We start from the raw sequence: 22,886 nt of genomic DNA, 5'->3' as shown, positions 1-22,886 counted from the left end.
CTTCTCTCATGATACTAATGCCATGAAAAGAAAAGGATGCAGGGTAGCCTGGAGGCTTTTTCAGTTTGTCTGCATGCAAGTCCTGTAAATTTAGAGCAATACTTTTTGACTTTACTGCTGTCATTTAACCTGCAAGTTTATGTTTGCATGTTATGGCCAAAAAATTGAATAGGAAATGCATTTTTTCTGGATGTAGTCACTAGCTTCCAAAATGGAGGGGAAAACAAGAAATTTGTCGCATTCAGCAAAATTGCTTTTGCTAGAAAGATTACTGAAGTAGAATTTTTTTGAGATCCTGATAGGAGATAACATTTTTCACAGTGATATGAGTTCTGCACACACTTCAGAGCTGATTGCCTTTGGGACTGAAATATCTGATTTCAGATGGTTCCCTCAGTTTTCTGGATCCATATAGAGAAGAGCTAAGGCTTCAAATCAGGTTTTGCACCTCTTCTAAAGAAAACCTTTTCTGCCAAAGTTGCTAATTGTTGTGCAGGGTCAGTTATTCAGTACTATCCCTTAAAACATGGGCAACTATTAGCCACATTTTGTTTTTCTAACTGCCCTGTGTAGTTGCAGTAACGACATCATAGAATTTTATGACGCATTTAGTAGGAAAGGTCAACTTCTTCACTGATAGACATTTTTCTATACCCCTTTTAGTGTGAATAAGGCTTCGTGGGATGTACCTAAGAGCAAAATTTCGCCTCCCTTCCAAATCCCCTTTCTGGAGTATTCATGCCAATACCACCCAATTTTTGAGATCCAGATAAGCCCACTTTTAAACAAAGAAAAGAAAACATTAGGACTCTTGTAGAGACATGCAACTGTGGCATTATGGAGACACAACAGAAGTTAGAAAAAAAATTCAGTTATGCCAGCAGGCTTTGGATTAGGCCCTGAATAGAAATAAATGGGTGAAAATGTCATCGTGAAGAAATCTGCATGTAAATCAAGCTATTTAGGAGAAAAACAAACGGTATGGGCAGAGCTCTTACCGATATAGCACAACATGAGCAGTGACCATCCTAGTCTATCAATGAATACTGAAGTCCATTACTTGCTCTAAGCGATGCCAAGCAGTGTGCCAATTCTCCAGCAAGAAACCAGCGTACTGTCATTCCCCAGCACATACTACTGCCTTGCCTGCATGCTGGAGTTCCACATCGGTAAATGGAGCTTGTTTGCACTTTTGATTGGTTTTCTGTAACTGCACTCATTGGATTGTATATTACCTTTTCTGTGCTTAAGGCTCAATAGAGTGCAAGTATAATAAAAAAAGTGTTATCTTCTTATATGCAATGCAAAACTATGAAAAGTTCAAATAACTTAGAGCCACAGGTCCCGATTTTAGCCTTTGGGAGGAGCTATTTCTTCAGTATTAGGAGAGCTGTATCTTAATGGTTTCGGTTCTGCAGTTTCTTTTCTAAGCTTCCACACATGTCTTTGCAGCAGCGTCCTCTGACTGGTGACAAGTACACAGGGTGGGAAACAGCACACGGGGAAAGACATGCACTGTTGCATAGCAGGATGACAGTAAGCATGTAATAGTTGCATTGCTTAAAACCATCCATGATAAATATGTTTTTCTCACATGGTGGCTGCTTACATGAATGCTAACAGACCAGGCAGATAGAAATGAAGAAGAAAAAAAAAAGATTATTTTCTGAGAAAGAAGCATATCTCTGATTGGCACTGTAAAAATAAACCTAGTTATACTGGCATAATTTACACCATGCTCCTAGCATCAAGCTCTGCTATACTAGTAAAGCAGTTGCTTTTAGCATACAATCTGCAGATCCTTGGCATCCACAAAATCCAAAGAAGAAAGCACACCATTGTCAGAAAGCTTAAATTCATCATACAGGTGTCAATAAATCAGAGAGGGCTGAAAACCCTCCTGTCTATGATAACTGTGATTACTTCAAGCACAAACAGGACATAATTCTTGCAGATTATCCTGACCTGAGCCAGTCTCTGCAAAAGAGCTGGCAGAAAGAATGGGGTGCATGGAAGATGAGGAGTACCTGTGCAATGAAACCCTGCTATCTGATCTCACCATGGGAAGGAGTGGTCATGATTTAATGCAGAAAATGGATGAGGTAACTACTATCAGTGAAGAGGAGGGGGACCTTTATCACAGCCAAAGCACTGAGGAGTGCTGTTGTCGTTAGGAGGATGATGATCCTGCTGTCACAGTGGAGAATGCTGGATTCCACTCTGAGAGCTGCAGTAAAGCAGAAGAGTCAACCCAAGAGGACCTGCCTGTAGAGTCTGAAAATGAAAATGCAGCACTGAAAAAGCAAAAAGTCAGTGATTCAGATGAAATAGGCACACAGAGAAAGAGCAACACGAAAGGACTTGAGTAATAAGGACAATAGTGGATGTTATCTAGATGGTGAAGGTAGAGGTCATAAACTGCCATTTGTGGGTTTTTTTGTTCCCGATGAAGACTTCTCTGTGTTCATCTCCTTGTACCAACTTCATTGCCATGGTAACAATCAATCATATCATCTACCTGAAGTGGAAGCCAATGCCCTCTTTCATGCAGTCTTTTCATGGCTTACTACTGCCTTGCCAACAGTGCTTTGTCCTTGCTTTTTGGAGGCTGGTATCCTGGAGAAGATTATTCAGTTCAGATATTTGTGATTCTTTCCTTTCAGATTCTGAACAAACCATCCTTATTTTTGCCCTTTGTAATCCCAGAGTTAACCAAATGTCTCTTCTGACTTTCTCAAAAATGTCAGTTTGTGTGCTACCAGTAACGAAAATTAATGAAATCCATATATATTTGAGATTATCAGGAAGCTGGAGGAGAAAGTATACCTTCTTTCTCTTACTTGAATGTTAACTGATCAGCAGAACAGAAAATAGTCGCAACAGACTTTCTCAGCTGTGTCATTGCTGCTGTAAGCCCGAGAACTGTTGTCACTACAGTCCACAAAATTCATATGCTACCGCAACCCACAGCCCATTTCCCATGTTATTCCATGCTGCAGGACCAGTGGCCTGATCTACGCTGTGTTCCAGGAAGAGCATGAACAAGACTGAAGCGTTATGAGTTGTTGTCTTTGCCATAGCTGTGGTGAAATGTCTTGGCAAAACTCTCAGATGAGTGCAGAAATCAGACCATACTTAGTGTTAGACAAGAACACTAAAATTATCCCTGGTGATTAGTTAAAAAAAAAGCAGTGAGAAGATTTGTTCTTAAAACTAGAAAATAGAGCAAGGGTGAACCTCAGACTGAAAAGAAACCCCACCGCTTCCAGGCCCCAAGGACCTCCCTCGGTGGCCTCCAACAGAGTCCTCTCACGGTGCCGGCCCAGCGGCCCAAAGGACGCCAGGCCCTCTCCTCCTCTCTCCCTTGGGCTCCATGCAGAGGAGATGGCACCTCCCCACGCTCCAGGGGCAGGCCAGGAGATGGGGAAGAAGGGCCCACGCAACACATGGCAACCAGCAGTTCTTTATGGAGTGCTGGGAGGCCTTGCACAGGCTGGCTGTGCCTCCTTTTCCCGCCGGCGGGATGTCTGGATGCTTCCCTCCCTGTCAGCCACTGTCAGGTGTGGGGGGCTGCGCCACTTGCAGGGAACCGGGTCGTTGGGGGGTCACTGAAGACCCCTGACCCTCCTGGAACACCGTTGCCACCATCTCGCCTAGGGGAGCCCAGGAGCGGGATGTGGAGGATGATGGGGCCCAGGCACCCGAGGGGAGGTGGAGGGCAGTGCCTGTGCCCAAGGGGCAGCAGAAGGGCACAGGGGAGCGATCCCCAGAAAAGCGTCCCTCAGCCCCCCGACCCTCCTCCTCCTCCCACTTGAGGACATCTTTCAGGCCGCAGGCCCCCCAGCTCCCAGAACAGCCCTATTTGGCCACATGTTGACATCACAGTGGCCTCCTGATGTCATGAGGTACCTCATCACTGCCCATTGTTCTGGACCCTATAAATACGGGGATTCTGGCAGCTGGCCCACAGTTCGCTGAGCTTCGAGGCACTCGGATTCCGGCCATGATTGGAAGAAAGAGGACCCACAGCAGCGAGGCGAGTGGCTGCCCACGTCTGCGCAGGAAGGCAGAGAGGTGGCTGCAGGAGGGGTGGAGGAAGAGGAGGAAGCGTTGGAGGGGGGACGCCATCAGCCGCATGGTAGCGGTGGCCGTTGCTCATGTGGCTGATGGTGTGGAGCCCATGGAGGTGGATCCACCAGAAGACCAAGAAGAACCGATGGAAGTGGATCCACCTCCAGCGTGGCTCCCCTGGCACGACTACACCGTGCCAGGGCTCCCCTCCATGACGCCGTGGCAGCGGCGTCGCAGGAACACCCGGCCAGCGCCCTACCATCGGCCCAGCCACCGCACCCGCCGTTAGCCGGGAGGCCCAGCCTCCACGCGTGGCCATCCAGTGGGCTCACCCATTCCATCTCCCAGCACCAACAATTATTTTGTTGAGTGCCATGGGTGGGGTGAGCCCTTCTTTCCCATTCCACCCCTCACGCCTGCCCCTCCTGAAGGGGTGCCATCTCCTCTGCTCTGAGCCCCATGAAAAGGGGATGAGATGACCTGGCTTCCACCAGGCGGCTGTGCCGTGGCAACAGGAGTTGTCCCTCAGAGGACCACCGAGATCCCTGCAGCCTGGAGGTGGGCTTTCTTCAGTCTGAAGACAAGAAGGTTGCCTGATGGGTGGCTGAAGGTGAAGCCAGACCCTCTGCGGTGGTGCACAAAGAATAGCAACAGATCAAGCAAAGGAGTTAGGCAAGTGTTCCTTTGGAGAAGCAGGAGACTGCAGCTCTGCGAGGAAGAAGTGCTGGCCTTCAGCATGAAGGTCCCTTCTAGGTGCCTCAAGAGGAGCTCTTTTCAAGGTTGGGCAGTAAGCAATTTAAAAAAACCCAAAACAATAAACCAAGAAAATAACAGTAAAAATGCTTTCCTCCTCTCTTGTTTGGTGCTTTGGCGACTGCATCTGGACTCCTCTGTCGCCTCCTGGTCTCCCCAGTCCAGGAAAGACACTGATGTGTGGGGTGTGGGCCCAGCCCAGGGCCTTTGAGATGGTGAGGGGCCAGGGCACACGGCACACGAGGGCAGGCTGAGGGTGGTGAGACACTGGAGCAGGTTGCCCAGAGAAGGTGTGGATGCCCCATCCCTGGAAGTGTTCCAGGCCAGGCTGGCTGGGGCTTTGGGCAACCTGATCTAGTGAAAGATACCTGCCAGCCTTATCTCTGTGCCTGGGAAGATCATGGGACAGATCCTCCTAGAAGGTATGTTAAGGCACATGGAGGACAGGGAGGTGATTTGAGAGAGCCAGCATGGCTTCACCAAGGGCAAGTCTTGCCTGACCAACCTAGTGGCCTTCTATGATGGAGTGACTACATCAGTGGACAAGGGAAGAGCTGCAGATGTCATCTATCTGGACTTCTGTAAGGCCTTTGACATGGTGCCCCTCAACCTCCTTCTCTCTCAATTGGAGAGATATGGATTTGATGGATGGACTGTTTGGTGGATAAGGAATTGGCTGGATGGTTGCACTGAGAGCAGTGGTCAACAGCTCGGTTTCTGGATGGAGATCAGTGATGAGTGGTGTCCGTCAGGGGTCTGTATTGGGACAAGTACTGTTTAATACCTTCATCAGTGACATAGACAGTGGGATCGAGCGCACCCTCAGCAAGTCTGCAGAGGACTCCAAGCTGAGTGGTGCAGTTGACACACCTGAGAGACAGGATGCTATTCAGAGGGACCTGGACAAGCTGGGGAAGTGGGCCCATGTGGACCGATGTGAGCCTTGTGAGGTTCAACAAGGGCAAGTGCAAGGCCCTGCACCTGGGTCAGGGCAACCCTTGGTATCAATACAGGGTGGGGGATGAAGATGAAGGGATTGAGAGCAGCCCTGTGGAGAAGGACTTGAGGGTACTGGTGGATGAAAAACTGGACATGAGGTGGCAATGTGCACTCGCAGCCCAGAAAGCCAACAGTATCCTGGGTTGCATCAAAAGAAGTGTGGCCAACAGGTTGAGGGAGGTGATTCTGCCCCTCTACTCTGTTCTGATGAGACCCCACCTGCAGGACTCTATCCAGCTCTGGAGTCCTCGGTACAGGAAAGACATGAACCTGTTGGAGCAGGTACAGAGCAAGGCCACAAAAATGAGCAGAGGGCTGGAACACCTTTCCTATGAGCGCAGGCTGATAGGGTTGGGGTTGTTCAGCCTGGAGAAGAGGAGGCTCTGGGGAGACCTTATTGTGGCCTTTCAATACTTAAAGGGGGCTTATAAGAAAGATGGGGACAGACTTTTTAGTAGGGTCTGTAGAAATAGGACAAAGGGTAATGTTTTTAATCTAAAAGAGGGTAGATTCAGACTGGATACAAGGAAGAACTTTTTTATGATGGGGGAAGTAAAACACTGGAACAGGTTGCCTAGAGGTTTGTTCCATCCCTGGAAACATTCAAGGTCAGGTTGGATGGGGCTCTGAGCAACCTGATCTAGCTGAAGATGTCCCTGCTTATTGCAGGGGGGTTGGACTAGGTGACCTTTAAAGGTCTCTTCCAACCAAAACCATCCTATGATTCAATGAAGTTCATGGAAAAAAAAAGATTTCAGTGATACTGAGCACAAAGGCCGTGCCTCTGGCATGAATCACTAAAAGGAGAGGTACATGTTTATACTGTTCTTATGCTCTTCCATATGTATTCTTTCTTGATACCTCTTTGAGATTGGCTATTGGGTTGGATAACTCTCTGGTTGATTAAATAAGGCTACTCTTACATTCTTATGCTGGACAGGGCAAAAATCAACAGGGTTGCATTGCAGCGAGGAAAACTGGAGTTGTGCTTTCGGAAAAATGTTATAGCGGCTGGCGTGTGAATTGATGGAGTAAATTCCCTGGGAAAGTTGTGGAGTCCCTATCATTAAAGACTTTAAAGAATAGTTGAGACAGGCTAATTCAATGATGCCTCTTTCTGTCCTTGTTCTCTTATAATTGTACATAAATGTTTTGCCAACAAATCAGTATCAGGATTAACATCTGGGAATTCCAGCTCTTCAGATTGTTTGATTGTTCATATATGTTTTTGAAACTAGAAGGCTTGAAAATTTGCCCCTCCTAGTAACTGAGCCTCAATTTTGAGATTTGTGAAAACTTTGTTATTCTATTTTCTTGGTTTCATTTCTTTTGCATTTTGTACAATATAAAATAATCTAGTGAAGGTCATCCATACAAAGCTTTATTCTTTTATCAAAACTAGGCAGTACCTTTCACTTATTCCAGTACGTAAAGGGGGCCTACAAGAAAGCTGGAGAGGGACTTTTTACAAGGGCATCTAGTGATAGGACAAGGGGTAATGGCTTTAAACTGAAAGAGGGTAGATTTAGATTAGATGTAAGGAAGAAATTCTTGACTGTGGGGGTGGTGAGGCACTGGAACAGGTTGCCCAGAGAGGTTGTGGATGCCCCGTCCCTGGCAGTGTTCAAAGGCAGGTTGGATGGGGCTTTGAGCAAGCTGGTCTAGTGGAAGGTGTCCCTGCCCATTGCAGGGGGGGTGGAACAAGATGGTCTTTAAGGTCCCTTCTGACCCAACCCATTCTATGATTCTATGATAATTAAGCTTGGATTTCCAGGGTAGCAAGGTTCATAGAGGACCCTGCCTGAACCTTTGAGGATTGCTCATTGAAATCTCTATACAGAATAATAACGTAGCCTTTCTCTGTTGTGTAATAGTGTGGGCATAGCATATTGCAAGAATGCCTTTTCTAAAGAGCAGACTCAATCCATATTTACATCAAAAGCCTTTATTTGTTAAGTAAAGAAAATTACACATCCTTTTGCAGTAAAAGATCTCAAAGCATTCCAAAGGTGGCTAATACCATTTTGTATTTCTGTGTTTGTAATTTTACAGATGAGGAATAAAAGGCCAAATAGTTGAATCTGCCTTTGACCCATAGTCACACAGGAAATCAGTGCCAGCCCACCTTACTTTCAGTGTGAGGATGTGTTTAACTGTGCTTCCTATAGCTTCTGTAATACAGAAGCAATGCTATAGTCATTAAGGCTGCTTAGAACGATACAGTTTCTTTTGCTAAAAGCCCAGCAGCACTGTTGCAACTCAGCAGTCCATACACTCTTAGTTGTATTCTGTAACTCGTTTTCAAAATCATTACCTGATATTTGGCTGTTCTGTTGAAGCTATTTTTAAACAGAACAATAGCTCTTTCAGAGTAAAGAACAAAATGGGCTTTCTGTAGAAACAGCTGTGGATTGCTTTTCAAGCACCATTTTTTTGTTGTTTTTTTTTGTCTTTGTTATTAAACAAAAATCCAGCTGTCATTAAAATCCAAAACCTACAGCCAGTACCTGTATTTCACAAGTAAAAGTCTAGGGGTTTTTTTTTGCTTGTTTGTTTTAATATTATTTTTGAAACTAAAATGTGTTTGTATTTACCTGGAGTTTTTCTGTAACTCACAAAACCAGGACTGACTGGTGGTGTTCCCTCACTTGTGCTATTGTGCTCATCAGGGCCATCTTTTCTGTACAGGTATTTTGCTGGAGTCAGAGGATAGGATGAGAAAGATTCCACTATGAGCAATGAAAGTGATTTGAAGTATCGAGCAAATGCCTCACAACTAGATTCTGAAAGAGGACTAATAAAAAAGGAAACAGAGTGATATATAAAACATTTAAAAATAGTGTATGATACAGAACAGATCATCTAGGAACATTCCTTCTGACACACAAGCAGTGATATGCTGAAAAACATTGGAAGGTGGCAAATTGAAGCTGATAAAAATGAATATTTAGCTGCAGCTAATGTATCAGCAGGATCAAAAGTGGCGTGTACAGCTATATGGGTAATAAAAATCTGGACATTTCATGGAAATAGTCTAGAAGTTCAATGATTAGGAATAGCCTTGATGTAATGTACAAGAACTATATGTTAAAAATAAACCATGTTTGTGAGGATGTATACTCTTATGCTTTGTGCTATAATAAACCTCTCCTGTTAAAACTTCATAGATAATTTCTCTGGAAGCATGTGATTTTATAGTGCTTACAAGAAGGCTTCCTACAGTGAGCTTCAGAGTAGTGAAGGCTGTCAGATAGTGTGTATTGGACAGGAAGGACTTCTGATTTGATTTCTATGGCACTGAAGGAGAATATATAATTTTGATAGGAAGTGAAAGTCAGAGATTGATTATTATTTTTTTTAATTAACCTTAGTCTTTAAGACTAGTTTGTGCATGTGTGTGTGTTGTACGTGTGTGGTATTTAGTCATCATGTAATTCATATTAATGGGGTCTTTACATATTCTTAATTGGACATTAGTTTAAGATCACTGGGGTATGCAAGCCTGAATTTATGTAAAATAGATAAAAGTTGTAACAGATGGGAATAATGAAATTTTAATACACTTTAATGACCGTGTTGACATGGGACTGCTAGCTTTTAAGTGTAGCTGAAAAGCTGCTAAAGACTAAACTTTTTGCTTTGTATGAAGCTTGTAAATGATCTGGGATCCATCACCCCAAGCAAAGAGTTGCTTTTCTTTAGGATTGTAATGTATAGTAGAATGGCTACCCTGACGTTTTGGAAAGTGCAATACTGGGATTTCGTAAGTATTTACAGCATCCAAAACGTCATAAACACATTGTATGCGAGAGGTGCCTCCACTGGGAAAGTTGTAGACAACATAGAGTGTGTTGCATGCCATGAAAGCTGCTTCAGCATCCTTGCTATTGCATGATGTGTCCCAAGTGTGCTCTACTGCCATGGTTATGTGGTTAATTTTAGTAATTACAATGTTTCCTCCAGTCTCTGGTTCTGCATGGATTGCCCAGAGCCCTTGCTCATCAATGGCAAGATCTATTTTTGTAGACGGAGAAAGCTGATAGGCAGGAATCCTTCCAGCCCCTGGCAGTAGCATTTGGTCAGCTGTATTTCTTTTCTGGATATTGAATTTAATTATCTCATTTAAGGAGCCATATCTGTGATAGAAGAGGAAACCCTGATATATGATGTGGCCAGTTCCTTCCCAGGGAAATGGCAAGGTGACTCTGCGAGCTTTTAGTGTATGATTGCTTTCCATGAATGTCATGATATTTGCAAATTCCAAAATAACATTATTTACAGAACCATTTAATAAATAAATCTTTGTGTGCTTTTTGCCAGGATCTTTCATCCAAGAGCCATGCTTATCTCCAGTCTTCTTAACTATCTTTAGGGACTTAATACCTGCAAGCATGTGGTCACAACCTGCAAGGAAACACCCAAAGAAAAAAAATATTAGAATATCTGTGAATTTTCTAGTTTCCTTTCTTTGAATAACTTAGATTCCTTTTAATGCAGCCATAAGGCCAGGGTCAATATATCAGTAAAGGTGTCAGCAGCGTGGCTACTGTAAGTAGTGTTGAACCTAATTTTATATGATACATTCAGTGTCTCCTGCTAAGAAAACTGCATATCTTCAGCTACACATAGTGTGTTGTTTTCTGCTCTATTAGACCAGTGTTATCCGAAAGGGATTCTATTTGTGTACCTGAGAGGAGACCAAGAGCACAGTTAGTGATTCTATGGTTATTCTTTTCAGTTCTTTTACAGGGCTGTAATTTTTACTTCAGAGAAGTGACTTCTGTTCTAGATCAACACAGTCAAAGAATCAAATTTATTTCTTATTGAAGGCATACAAATTAAAATCTATTTTCCTGATACACCATGTGTATAGTATTTTTGTTTCAGGAATTCTCTTATCCTCTGTTAGCCTCTTTTTTCTGCATTTATAATATAAAGACAAATAAAAAATAGATCATCATAACTGAAAGCCAAAACACTGGGTTATCTTCCCATTCCCCTTCCCAACACCTGCAGCACAAAGCAACTAGAACAAATATATATATCACAAAATCGGGAATGGTCATATAATAAGGTGGTCTTTAAATGAACTGGTATGATGTCTGTGTTATCAATTCTTATGCTAGAAGCATGGCTGGTGGAATTACATAGTTGTTTACCTCACTATAGGGATAAAATTGGCACCAGCAGAGAGCGAGTCATAGTTTTGACTTCATTATGTTTTGTATGTGCTTTGCATAGATGTTTTAAGACCACAAAGCACCAAGATTGTGAAGACTCGGGCATTTAGACGCCAAGATCTTTATCAAGTACCATCATTTCCAGGAAAAACTCTACTGCAAAGCATATTAACAAGTTTGTTTACCAAAGGCACTCATAAATTACAAGAGACACTATTTGAAGTTTAAAGAATTGCCTTTAGTGAAGTGCAGCCATTTTAGTAAACAGAACAAACAAAGCCCTAAGGCAGGAAGCTCTGGCAGTAGATGAAATGGAGAAAGCAAAACCAGCCTCCCTATTTGGCCTGATATGAACCTAATGAAGTCAGTGGCAAGACTCCAGTTGCCTGTAGAAGGCAACCTTTATGTCACTTGTGTGTACTGATACCCTCTAACCAAAACATTTGGATATTGCTGCTACAGCATGGATTTTTTTTCTTGGAAGTCCTCACTCTGAATGCACCTTCCTTGAGCAAGCCACAATAGCTTTCCCAAAACTAACATTTATTGATTAGAGAGATTCTAAAAACTTAAAACTATTGAATCAAAATACCTAGCCAGCCTTAGCAACATCTTCCTCTGCAGGAGAAATAACCAGATCACTATCTGAAATCTATGAACAGTGTCTGTCTTCTTGAGTGAAGTTTTTTAACTCTCCTTGGCTTTCATAACAGCTTGGAGGAAGACTGAGAAACTGAGACATTCACAGTGAGCAAAAAGTTTACCAAAATTTTTCCACATTCTCCACAATGATACCTTCAAAACCCACTGTTTCTTATCATACCCCCAAATGTGCAGAAGATAATTTCCCCTTTCCCAACCAAAGCAGGATGAGGTATCAACTGCTGCATGTAAAAACAGTGATTCTACTTGATTGTTATTTTCAAGTCTCTGTGAACCTGAACCAACACCAGTAACAAAGTTGGACTTAAAAACCCATATTTTTGCTAGAGCTTTGGAGTGACTCAGCAAAAATAATTGTAACTTCTGGTTAATATATGATATAATAGAAGCAGAGCTGCTATTTGCTAGAGTTGAGGGTCTTGCTGCTTTTCCTAAGTGCTGTAAAATCTACACAGGTACTAGTTTTGCCATCAACTTCAATGGGACAAGCATCTGACTCGTATTGACAAAAGCAGAGTAGCTATGAACTGCTTCAATAAAATTAAAAGTAATAATTTCCAACAAGGGAAAATAGAAAGTAATTTTTCCCCTGTGAAACTCTCAGAAAGATATAATTTCCAAAGTGTCCTTAACACAGTCAGTTTAAAAATCCCCAAATTTTTCTGCCTCTCAAAAAAATGCTTAATGTTCAAAAAAATCCATATATGGAAAAAGGAAAGCTTGATATTCAGAGCACTCAGTTGTGGTGTAGGATTAGAGCTTAGAAGCAGGATAGGTGATTTCTTCTGTTACCATCTGCCTTAATACTCTTTTGCTGGAAAGGTTCAAGGAACAAACTGTAAACTTACTTGTAAAATTAAATCAGTCTAATTCTGTTGAAGTTAGTTGTATAATTGATGATGCTAAAGATCTTTCACCTGGCTTTTTAAAAAATGGTAGTTTATAGTATTGTTTATTGTTTATTTTTCATTTCTTACTACTTTTGAATGAAAAGGAAACAGACTACTTCAAATATGTCTACAATATGTAATTTACATCTATAACTCAACTTTCTTAAGGTAAAGATACTTAAAACTATAAAACTCAATTTATTTTAAAAAAAGTATAGATTGTGTCTATATTCTTCATACTAGGTACCTTAACACTTAATTTTCAAATCAGAACTGAGCTTTGCTTGCAGCTAAGCCAATGTGCTCTCTTGATAAAGTACATGGAGGGGAAAGGGAGAGAAAGAAAGAATAACAGATGAGGACAGTAAAACAGATGCAAATTGTAGAAGTGAATTAAGTCTTTTTATTAACTCGTGAGTTCACTTTTGAGTTGGGGTTTTGACCCCTGCCCACTCCGAAAAGCAAAGACCACCATTAATTCTTGGTATAGCTGCAATACTCAGAAATGCACTGGCATTTTTTTCTGGGACTTTGCGAGAGCATACCTTCAGAGGCTTTTTACATTACTTTATAATAAAAAGCAGCTTCCAAAGAATCAATTTGATATGCAGTAGAGTATCTGCAAAATAAATGTTTGAATTGTACTTTCTTCCCTCCCTCTCCCATACCTTTTTTGTAGTTTTTTTTGTTTGTTTGTTTGTTTTTTAAAGTCTAGTATTTACACAGCCAAAACCCCATGCAATTATCTGTGGTATTCACATAACTTGTGAAAATCTGTTATCCCTATATCAGCATGCATGCATTGGCTAAGGGACTGGCTCATTCACAGCACAGTTCTGAAAAGTAAACTGTTCTTACTTGCATTAAGCATGAGTTTAAGTTTCTTTTTTTCTTCTGCTTCTTCAAATAGCTGCTGTTTCACCAGGTCCTCATGTACTTCTATACATGTATTAGAATCTGTGACAGATCCAAAATAGTCAATGTCCCTTTGTGCTCGTTCAATTCTTGTTAGCAAATTCTCTACTTCACTTTTAACCTCAGCCTTATAATTGTTCAGTCCTGCCAGGCGTGACAGTACCATCTTTGAAAAGTCTCGGAATTCTTCCACGTAATCCAGTATGTCTTGGTTGCATTTTTCCAGCCTCTTCTTGAGTTAGAACACAGGAAGAAAATACATGGATATACGTGTATATTCTCTATAGATTACAACCTCATTCATGATTACTTTAAAGACCATGCTATTCTCTCCTTTCCAGTCCCCCTGCCCCCCATCTCTTTCAAACCGATCGTCTGTTGCTGTGTATCTAAGTGAAGAGGACATATTAGACTGGCACTAGCATTCGCAGTTCTGGACAAAAATACACTTTTTTATTCTTGGTGTGGTTACTGACAACCAGCTGCTTTGTTTTGCTGCCTAAAGAGGGAAAAGTGTTCTGGTGGAAACAGCCAGAGATACTTAAGGGCACATGATCTCTCATTACTTGCTTTCCAGAAACTTTTCAGAACTCCTCCTGTAGGACCACTGGTGAAGTAGTCTCAAAAAGTTTTCTGCAGGAAATCTACAAATGTGAACGTTTCACATAAATACACCTCTTCTGACCAAGACAGTATCTAGTGTGGCTATTTTTCATCCATTTAAAATGGAAAATGGAAATACTGACATCTCTATGTTTGAGAAGGTTTGGGTTTTTTTTGTCAAATTGTTGGCTGTATTTTAAAAAAAAAAACAGTTGTTTCTTTATACCTAGATCCAAATTATCAACATTTTTAAAGGTGAGGAAAGTGGCTTCTCTGTTGTAACACAGCTGCTTGTGTAAAGATCATAAGTGGCCTGAAAATAGAAGCCCAACTGCCACTTTGGGAAGATGAGGAAATTGAGCCAGTATTTAAGCCCAAACACACAATTGTAGTAGATCTAACTGCTAGACTGGGTGTTCTGATTTGGTGCTTTATGCACAGATTTCAGGTGTTTTGTTTTAAGGTGGTGTTTGGCTAGGAGATGTCCGAGTTTACTGAATGATTAGTGCAGTATGCATGTGTTCTGTGTAAACTTGGTGGTGGTGGTCTGTTTGTTTTGTGAGGTGTGGGTTTTGTGTGTGCCCTGCCTCATTAATATGTGCCCCCCCCCCCGCCCGTTATACATGACTGTAAGTCCCCAGGAAGCAGTTGAATTACTTTCTACAAAAACTTTATTTTAAATGTTTTCAAGTGTTCTCTTCAATACCTGCCTCACCCTTTTTCCTGTTCTTTCTTAGGTGCGCCTTGCACCAAATGTCACAGGTAGAATTGCATCATTTTTAATGGGCCAAAGGAATGGAAATTACCATGTGAAGTTATTCCTACAGTGGCTAAGAAAATTTAAATCTAAGTCTACACAATGGGAACAGAATACCAGGCTAGTCCTTCAGTTCCTCCTGTGTTGTGCAGTTAAGACCAGTGAGAGCTTTGTACAAAAAGGGAATGCAAGCTCAGGCAAGTTAAAGCTTCTCTAAAAGTCGGCCGATACAAGTCAGGAGCCAAGGACATGTTAATGATTTACGATAAACTATGTATGATTACAGCATGCCAATACTGAAAAGGTATTTTGCAGTACTGGTAGTTTTTTACTGCAGAAAAAGAAGCAGGTACTGGTACTTTTATATAATTAATTGAAAGCAAACACCTATTTCAGTCTTCCAGCTGTAAGGGGGTTATTTCAACTCCTAGTTAAAATGCAGATACACTGCTAGTTTACACAAATGTGTCTTGAACTACTCTTTCTGGTAGGTTCATCTGTACATAGGAAAAATACCTGATAAATTTCTATCTCCTTGTTAAAACTTGACTGCATTTCTACTGGTGACAATATGGTTATACTGTTCCCTAGGACAGACAGTGACAGTACTGTAAACATTTGCATATTTAGCTAAATCCACTGAAGCTGTAAAAAATTGCAAGTGTATATATATAACATATATATATATAACATTATGAAATTATATCCTGCAACAAATAATGATGTGGTAATTAGGAATCATTGTAGTTAAAGGTTTAGCTACAATTTTACTTATTTACTTGAAAAAGCTGGAAATTTATCTTCCTGGTATTGTTTATCATACAAACTGTTCTGTGTTCAGACACACAGAAGAACATTCATACATTTTCAAACCTCTTTGCAGTTAGGCAGTATTACAGAATGATACAGCTAGCACATACCTCTAAAGATAGGAAACGCCGGTCAATGTAGTTCATCAGTGCTGCATCTTGCATCATATATTGTGCTGTTCCCATGACGCTTGTGAGGAATGGAACTAAGAAAAATCGAAGTTGCAAGACTACCATTGTTTCATAAAATTTTGAAGCAAAATAGTAGTGAATTAATTGTGTGTGTGTACGCGTGTGGAGGGCAATCCCAAACACTACTGCCAGTCCAGGATTAAATGAAATTTAACAGTTGTCTGATACCGTGATGTGGAAAAGTAATACTAAAAATAACTAAAAAATTAAAAATACTGTTGCTGCAAGTATTAAAAAGACTTCATATGGCTGTTGCAGTTTATCATTAAAAAAATAAAGTGGAAGAGGAACTGAATGTGTTTATTTGTAGAAGCCAGATGACTGCTTTCCAGTTTGTGATCCTATGATCAATCCCAGATGTTCAGTACTGAGTCACATAAAGCCTGGATGCCAAATTTTATTAAATAAAAATAAAAATCATTTATTTCCCCTCCTTTCTCCTCCCATCTGCTTTCCCGTGTGACCAACACTGTGCAGTATGTACTTGGTGAAAGTCAGCATAGATTCAAAGTCAGTGGAGCACTGGTCATCCTTTCACAGGAAGATCTGATGCATAATGTCTGTAGCTATTTCAACAACCACAGCTGTTACTGTAAAAGAATCTAAAGCAATTGTTTTCACTTGCACTATTCAGCCTATTTACAGTAGGACTGAAAACCACAGATAAAATTATTTAAAAAAAAAAAATCTTTTTCCTTCCCCTTCCTCTCTTCTCTTGCTGGTACTTTTCCAGCTAAAATCAATACCCTTAACACAGTTCTGTGTCAATTTAATGGAGTCCTTGATAGGTCTCTTGTCTCAGAAAAATAATTCTACTTAGGATGACTTAAAAATTAATTACAATTAACTTACATGAACCTATTGCATTTGAGGCAATTTTTATTTATGCTTTTTCATAGTTTCCATGACTGAATGCCTTGTCTGGAAACATACGTGGCTATGCTAACATTGTATTCACTAGGAAACGATGTGTTAGGATGTTAGAAAGCTCCCTTTGTATGTGAAGCCAAATGGGATGTCTCTATTTCTCTTTCTCAGAATTCTCCACCTCTTCACTCCCCCCCCCCCCCTTTTTTTCCTCTACTTTTTTTTCTGACATTTACACAGTTTTCCTTTTCTTTCTGCCTTGTGCATAAGCATGTGACTTGTGACAGAATTCAGGAAAATGTGTCATAGCAGGCAGATTTTTACCTCCATTTGCTTTATTGCTGCGAGGTACAGTTATATGTGCTTTATAGAGAAATTTCACAGAAGCGCACAGATAAGTATTTTTTCTTTTAATATTGCTTTATCCTAAGAGGCCTAAACAATTTGCCATTTCCTATTTACAGGCAAAGTCAGTGATGCACCGGGAGGCTAATACTTCATTCTCCACTCCAGTGTCATTTCACTTTACTCCAGAACTCCTGCCTGGGAAGATGGAAAGCTTGCCTGCTTGCATCCTTGAAGGATTATGCACTGAGGACAGACACCCTAGGAACTGTATAGTCTTCCTTGATTATGTCGTATGGAAATCCTTGACAAAGTGTGCTGTTTTCTTTCCCACAAAATAATCAGCTTCAACACTGGGGAAGAACACAGAAAAACAATCCCTTTTCTAACCTCCTAGGTAAACCTGGAATCCTTCAGAGTTGTTCTCTGAGTTTAGTATGTCTATTACAGTAGCCGAAGGTAATGATCAGGAGACGAAGACTATGGGAGTCAATAGGTTAATTTCTTCATTTAGTGGAGGGAGAAATCATATCTGTGTAAAAATCTGTCATGGTTTGCCTGCCGTTTGGAACATGCTTGACTTAAGTTATGACTGAAAGTCCTATCTTAAGGTAACATGAAGCAGCAACTTCACTTTATGACTTTTAATATTCTTTTTCATTGCAGTCTGTAGTCTAGGTTGACATCTAAAATAAGGCAGTAGTCTCTCTGGAGAATTTTATTGGAGTATGTCAGAACATCAGTTATAGCAGAACTCCTTACTGAAAACTTTTCCTTAGAAGGGGTATTACAGGTTGTGTCTGAATTTTTGATAGTTACAGACAATTCTTCAGACTTCACTAGATGAACAATACCATTTCTCAGTTTTAGAGCAACCTTATTTCTGTTTGAATCCAAACCACCTAAGCAAGTAAAATACCCTAAGCAAAATATTACAAACTTACTATCAAGAAAGCATACTTAAAAGTCAGGATATAGATATATAATTTCTTTCCTTCGTCTTAAAACAGGGACAAATCATCTACAAAGAAAAATATCTTGAACTGCTAAACATCCTGTAAAAGCTTAAGCATGCTGTGTAAGAATCTGGATTTTGTAATGTTGCTCCATCATTTCTTAGAATTGCCAGCAGCTGAAAGACCAGAAGGTTCCAAGGATTTCTCTTAATAAGACATTCCCATGCTTATTAAACCATAATTTCATTGTAAATGGCAATGATGGTCCATGTCAGATGCAGTATTCAGGGAGGACATGCTATAGCATCTGGTTAAGAACTGAGCTTTTTTGGTTTGTTTTGTGTTTTTTTTTTCTTTAGTTGTTATATATTTTCCAGTTCTGTTCTGCCTATATATATACACGTTTTTTATGTTGTTTTTTTTTTTCCTCCAGCTACATATTAACTGTATATGTAATGAATATATATATATATATATTTATGGTAGTGATTTAAAGCAGGAGTGCTTGGCATACCTGGGAAGACATTGTTATCAGTGCACGGGATGTTACACACTAACAGAGCAGAAAGATTTTCTCATCTCAAGGAACACTTTTTCTCTTGTGAACTACTCCTAGAATAGGTTTCCTGTCACTATCTTGATGTGACAGACAAACCTCTAAAAGAAAACAAGTATGTTGATGTAAGTGTATATGCTTTTTCACTGTTCCTGTCCTTCTCTCTCTGGGTAAGATGGTATTCTTCTCTTGTCAATGCTGCTTCTTTGCTGCACTTATTCCACCTTTTTACCTTTTGGTGTCTCTGTTTTGACAGCTGTTTGAGGTTTCCAAATGAAAAATGGGCATTTTCAGCTCCTCATCTATGTTGGTGGTTTGATTTCAGATACTAGATGGAGTTTTCTGTGTTTTAAAAGGGATGTTGAAATCAGTTCAGAGCAGATACTAGATTTGGGGAAAAAATTACATTTCTTTAAGATATTATTTCACTCTTATACCATTGCATGCTATGTGGGTTTTGGTGGTTTTTTTTGTTTGTTTTTTTTTTTAAGTCAGTTTCTTTCTGGCATTTCAGTTGGTAAAACTAGAGCAGTGCCACAATAAGTCAGGCTCTGGAGCAGTTTGCAGCACTCTATGGTACCTGCAAACCCTGTTATAGTCAAGGGGAATGTGTGTAAACTGTAAGTTTACTTCTTCGCAGAAACTCATTTCTCCATCACACTCATGGTGGAGCAATCTTATCTATCATTAGATAGGACCTCAGCCATAGAGACTTTGAGATTATGGTTCAAGGCACTTCCTTGCCTTGCCTGAGATGAGTCTCTCTGATTTGTCACAATCTCCAACTCTTCCACATCACTGCCATAGCTTCCTGTTCCAGGTCTTCTTCAGTGCTTTGACTTGCCTCCAGTCCCACTGTGGCGTCTTGTAGGCATGCCTTAGTTCCTCACAGGAATCATGAAATATGTTTGTTGTCCCATGACTGCCATAAACACATAAACCACACTGTGTCATTGCTGGGTCTGTCCATGTCTGTGACTCTAGTAGACTCACAGAGTGCTCTGTAAACCCAGCCTGACATTTTTCTTTCTGAGCTTTGGAAACTTCCCTGACTCTCAAGCTTCCTCACCATTCTTCCTTGGATTTTACTGAGCAATGGATGCTCTCCTAATTCCATGCCCTATGTTATTACAATCCTGAAAAAGGTGGGAAGCCCATACTCCTGTCGCTTAGATCTATGTAATACACATATACATATATATTGGATTTTACTCCTGAAGTCCAGACTGTCTTAAAACAGGGTTGATTATGTTTTTCATCTTTAGGTAACCTCTACATTAAAGCAATATAGATAGATGAAAACATCAGACACATAGTCTGAATTACAGCTTTCCACATTACTGACTTTATACACACATGCATTAGAATAACTGCTACTCAGCCTGATGCATCAGTGATACATCAGTGGAGGTGTGCCTTGTGGTTTTCCATCTCATGATCAAATGTGTTACAGGCAAAACAAGAGGAAAAGAGATAACTATCTGAAATAATGGGATTCTGTTTGTAATTGCAATTTTGTTTAGTTTATGGTTGCCTAATTTGGTAGGTTTTGGCTCTGATGAATCATAATGGTGTTTTATATTAGTAATATGTAGTGTATCATTGTCTTCTTGTGTATTTTCTAATTTTGTTCAGACTCGGGTCTACAGAATTAAGTTCCTTGATAGTACTGGCCACTACCTGATGAGGTGGTCTAATGCTGAGATCTGTGAGGTTAGAAAATATTTTTGTCATAGTGGGAAATCAACACAATTCCAATTCTGCCTTATTTTTTTTAAACCACTTTCAGTTTTGTACCTTAGAGAGTGATTCACATTTCTGTAAAAGAGACAAACCTATGAAATCCAACTGAAGTCTTTATGTGGTGTTCCGCTATAAGAACAGTGTGGGGAGTGATACCAATAAGGAATGTAATGTAATACACTGTGATAGAAAGGAGACTTCGCTGAATTTTGGGATTCAGACAGGGGCCTCCACTAGGCGGCTCTCAAGTCCTTAGAATTGAAAGGCAAACTTCACTGAAACACACCATTTCCAAACTCTCTGAATGAGAGAAAACATACAGAAGGAAGTATGGTTCAGGTGGTCCAAAGTGATAGACACACGAATGGAAAGTTATTAGCAAGCCAGGTTCTAGTAGGCTTTAGCAATCTGCTACTGCAGTGGCAAGCTCACAAACGTTAAGGGTCTGTGTCTTCCAAAATGGTGAAAGCCAGCGCTTCCTGGAATCGCGAAAGCTTGAGATGTCCAGTACCTGCAGGAAAAACTAATAATCTCATGAGGACTGGCTTTAAAAATGAAATCACAAAGGCAAAATGAATCCCCATTTAATTTGTACTGATTTACAGCTGGAGCTAGTTAAATGACAGAATCATAGAATGGTTTGTGTCGGAAGGGACGTTTAAAGGTCATCTAGTCCACCACCCCTGCAATGAGCAGGGACATCTTCAACTAGATCAGGTTGCTCAGAGCCCCATCCAACCTGACCTTGTTTCCAGGGATGGGGCATCTACCACCTCTCTGGGCAACCTGTTCCAGTATTTTACCCACCCTCCTCATATAAAAATTCTTTATTATATCTAGTCTGAGTCTACCCTCTTTTAGTTTAAAACCATTACCCCTTGTGCTATTGCTGCAGGCCCTACTAAAAAGTCTGTCCCCATCTTTCTGATAAGCCCCCTTTAAGTACTGGAATAATCCACAGAACTTCTTCTGGACACAGATCATGAAATAGTCTGATGTAAAAATCAACCATCTGTAATTATTTTGAATGGTCTGCTTGTTTGTTGTAAAACTCAGAATTACATGTTCTGTTGATCCAAGACAATTCCCTGTACCTGGAAGCTTAAATTTGTATAACCCTGAAACTAAACAAACTTTGAATTGTACAATTCAATATAAACTAATATTAAAATTTTCACTGCTTTTGGCTTGTTTTACAGTGTGAAATCCACTCATGAATATTCTCACTAAAATTTGTTTGCTTAAATGTTCATGTTCATTAAACATGTTCACAGGAGTACAGTAGTCAAAATGGCATTGTCTTAAATTCAGAGTATTTACAGGAAATGATTATGACAATTGCACAGCTCAGTTCAGTTGACAATGACAATTGTGTTTTTGGGGTTATATTTATTTTTGAAACAGATATTTTAGATGTGATGCATGACTTCTGGTTATTAAATATCATATTAAAGCCTACCAGGGTGAAAACCTGAAAAGATATTTTTTAAATTTTAAATGTCTATGATGATATGTTTCACTTTGCTTTAATTTAATTTAATTTTTTTTGGTAGTAGACACTGACATTATAACATTTCATCATATTTCAGTGGTAGTTTCTATATTGTTTCACTGAAGGGATGGATTCGTAACCTGTGTACCTACATGTTGCAAAGAAGAGAGAAGGTATCTCTATATACCTGGGAAAGCTGTTAAAACTTATTAAGTAACTTTCCCTTTGAGATGACCAAATGTCACTAACTGGTGGAAAAAATAGGTTTACTGCTGATGAATAATGTATACTTTTGTAGTTCATTGGCAGATACGAAGAGAGTTTGTAACAGGGTGATGTGCTCTGAGACCATACCAGTGAACTCAGGACTCTTCAGTTATATTGTTTAAAACTAAAACTCTGACCCTGCCTTAAATTTCCAAGTGATCTCTGATGACATGTTCAGAGATTATGGTGATAGCTACGGTACCAGAAACTTGAGCTGAGTAGAATGGAGTTGTGCTAGCAAGTGTCTAATTGAATCTACCCAAACCCTAAAAGATAGGAAAATGTCTATGAAATGTGGGAACTAGGACAGAAAAGGCCCTGAAGGGGCCATGCAGAAGTTGATGAGGATGGTTGAAATTTGTTGTGCTGTTTTTTTCACATTACCAATAAAAATGAGTCCTACAAAGGAAGAAGGGCAAGAAGGGCCAAGCCCAAACTCAAGAGTCATGCTTAAAAATAAGGGGTATTTTTTTATAAATTTAAAAAGAAAGATCAGAATATGATTAAATAAGAAAATATCTGTGATTATCTTTCTTGCTATTTATATCTGCTTGCTATCAGCTGAATCCTGGTCTCAAGGTAAGATTAATGAGGCCTGCTGTGTTCTCAGATTTCTACATGGGAGTCTTGAGATTTCTACTTCTGGAAAAGTTGGTTAAATTTTTACACTCTTCAAGCATACTTCTCTGGATGAATTCAAAATTAAGAATTCCATTCGGGAGTTGAGTCAAAGAGACGTATTCTGACTTTAAATGGAGATTCACAGGTATAGATTTCTGTCTCTAATCTGGTATGGAAAATAAATTTAATCACTTCAATTTTTATTTC

General features: G+C 40.2%; 1 protein-coding gene across 1 annotated transcript; it reads right to left on the bottom strand.

Annotated features, from left to right (window-relative positions):
- Positions 1 to 9,448: 9,448 nt before the first annotated feature.
- Positions 9,449 to 15,877, bottom strand: OLFML1 (olfactomedin-like 1). The gene is made up of 3 exons (XM_010563763.1): positions 15,752 to 15,877; positions 13,415 to 13,703; positions 9,449 to 10,227 (listed from the first exon to the last, which is right to left on the bottom strand). Exons 1-3 carry the CDS (start codon positions 15,875 to 15,877, stop codon positions 9,449 to 9,451), a joined length of 1,194 nt encoding a protein of 397 aa, XP_010562065.1.
- Between the last annotated feature and the right edge of the window lie 7,009 nt (positions 15,878 to 22,886).

The sequence above is a fragment of the Haliaeetus leucocephalus genome, unplaced genomic scaffold, assembly GCF_000737465.1.
Source record: "Haliaeetus leucocephalus isolate CR32 unplaced genomic scaffold, Haliaeetus_leucocephalus-4.0 Scaffold173, whole genome shotgun sequence".
NCBI lineage: Eukaryota > Metazoa > Chordata > Aves > Accipitriformes > Accipitridae > Haliaeetus > Haliaeetus leucocephalus.
Note: the sequence above shows the minus strand (reverse complement) of the source record. Positions and strands in the feature narration are given on the sequence as shown.

Bases quoted from the DNA above. Each gene is read 5' to 3' on its own strand.
- OLFML1 (XM_010563763.1), bottom strand. From the start codon at position 15,877: ATGGTAGTCTTGCAACTTCGATTTTTCTTAGTTCCATTCCTCACAAGC. The intron at 13,704-15,751 runs GTATGTGCTAGC...TTCTAACTCAAG, and splicing joins GGCGTTTCCTATCTTTAGAG to AAGAGGCTGGAAAAATGCAA. The intron at 10,228-13,414 runs GTAAGAACAGTT...GTTTCCTTGCAG, and splicing joins TAAACTCATGCTTAATGCAA to GTTGTGACCACATGCTTGCA.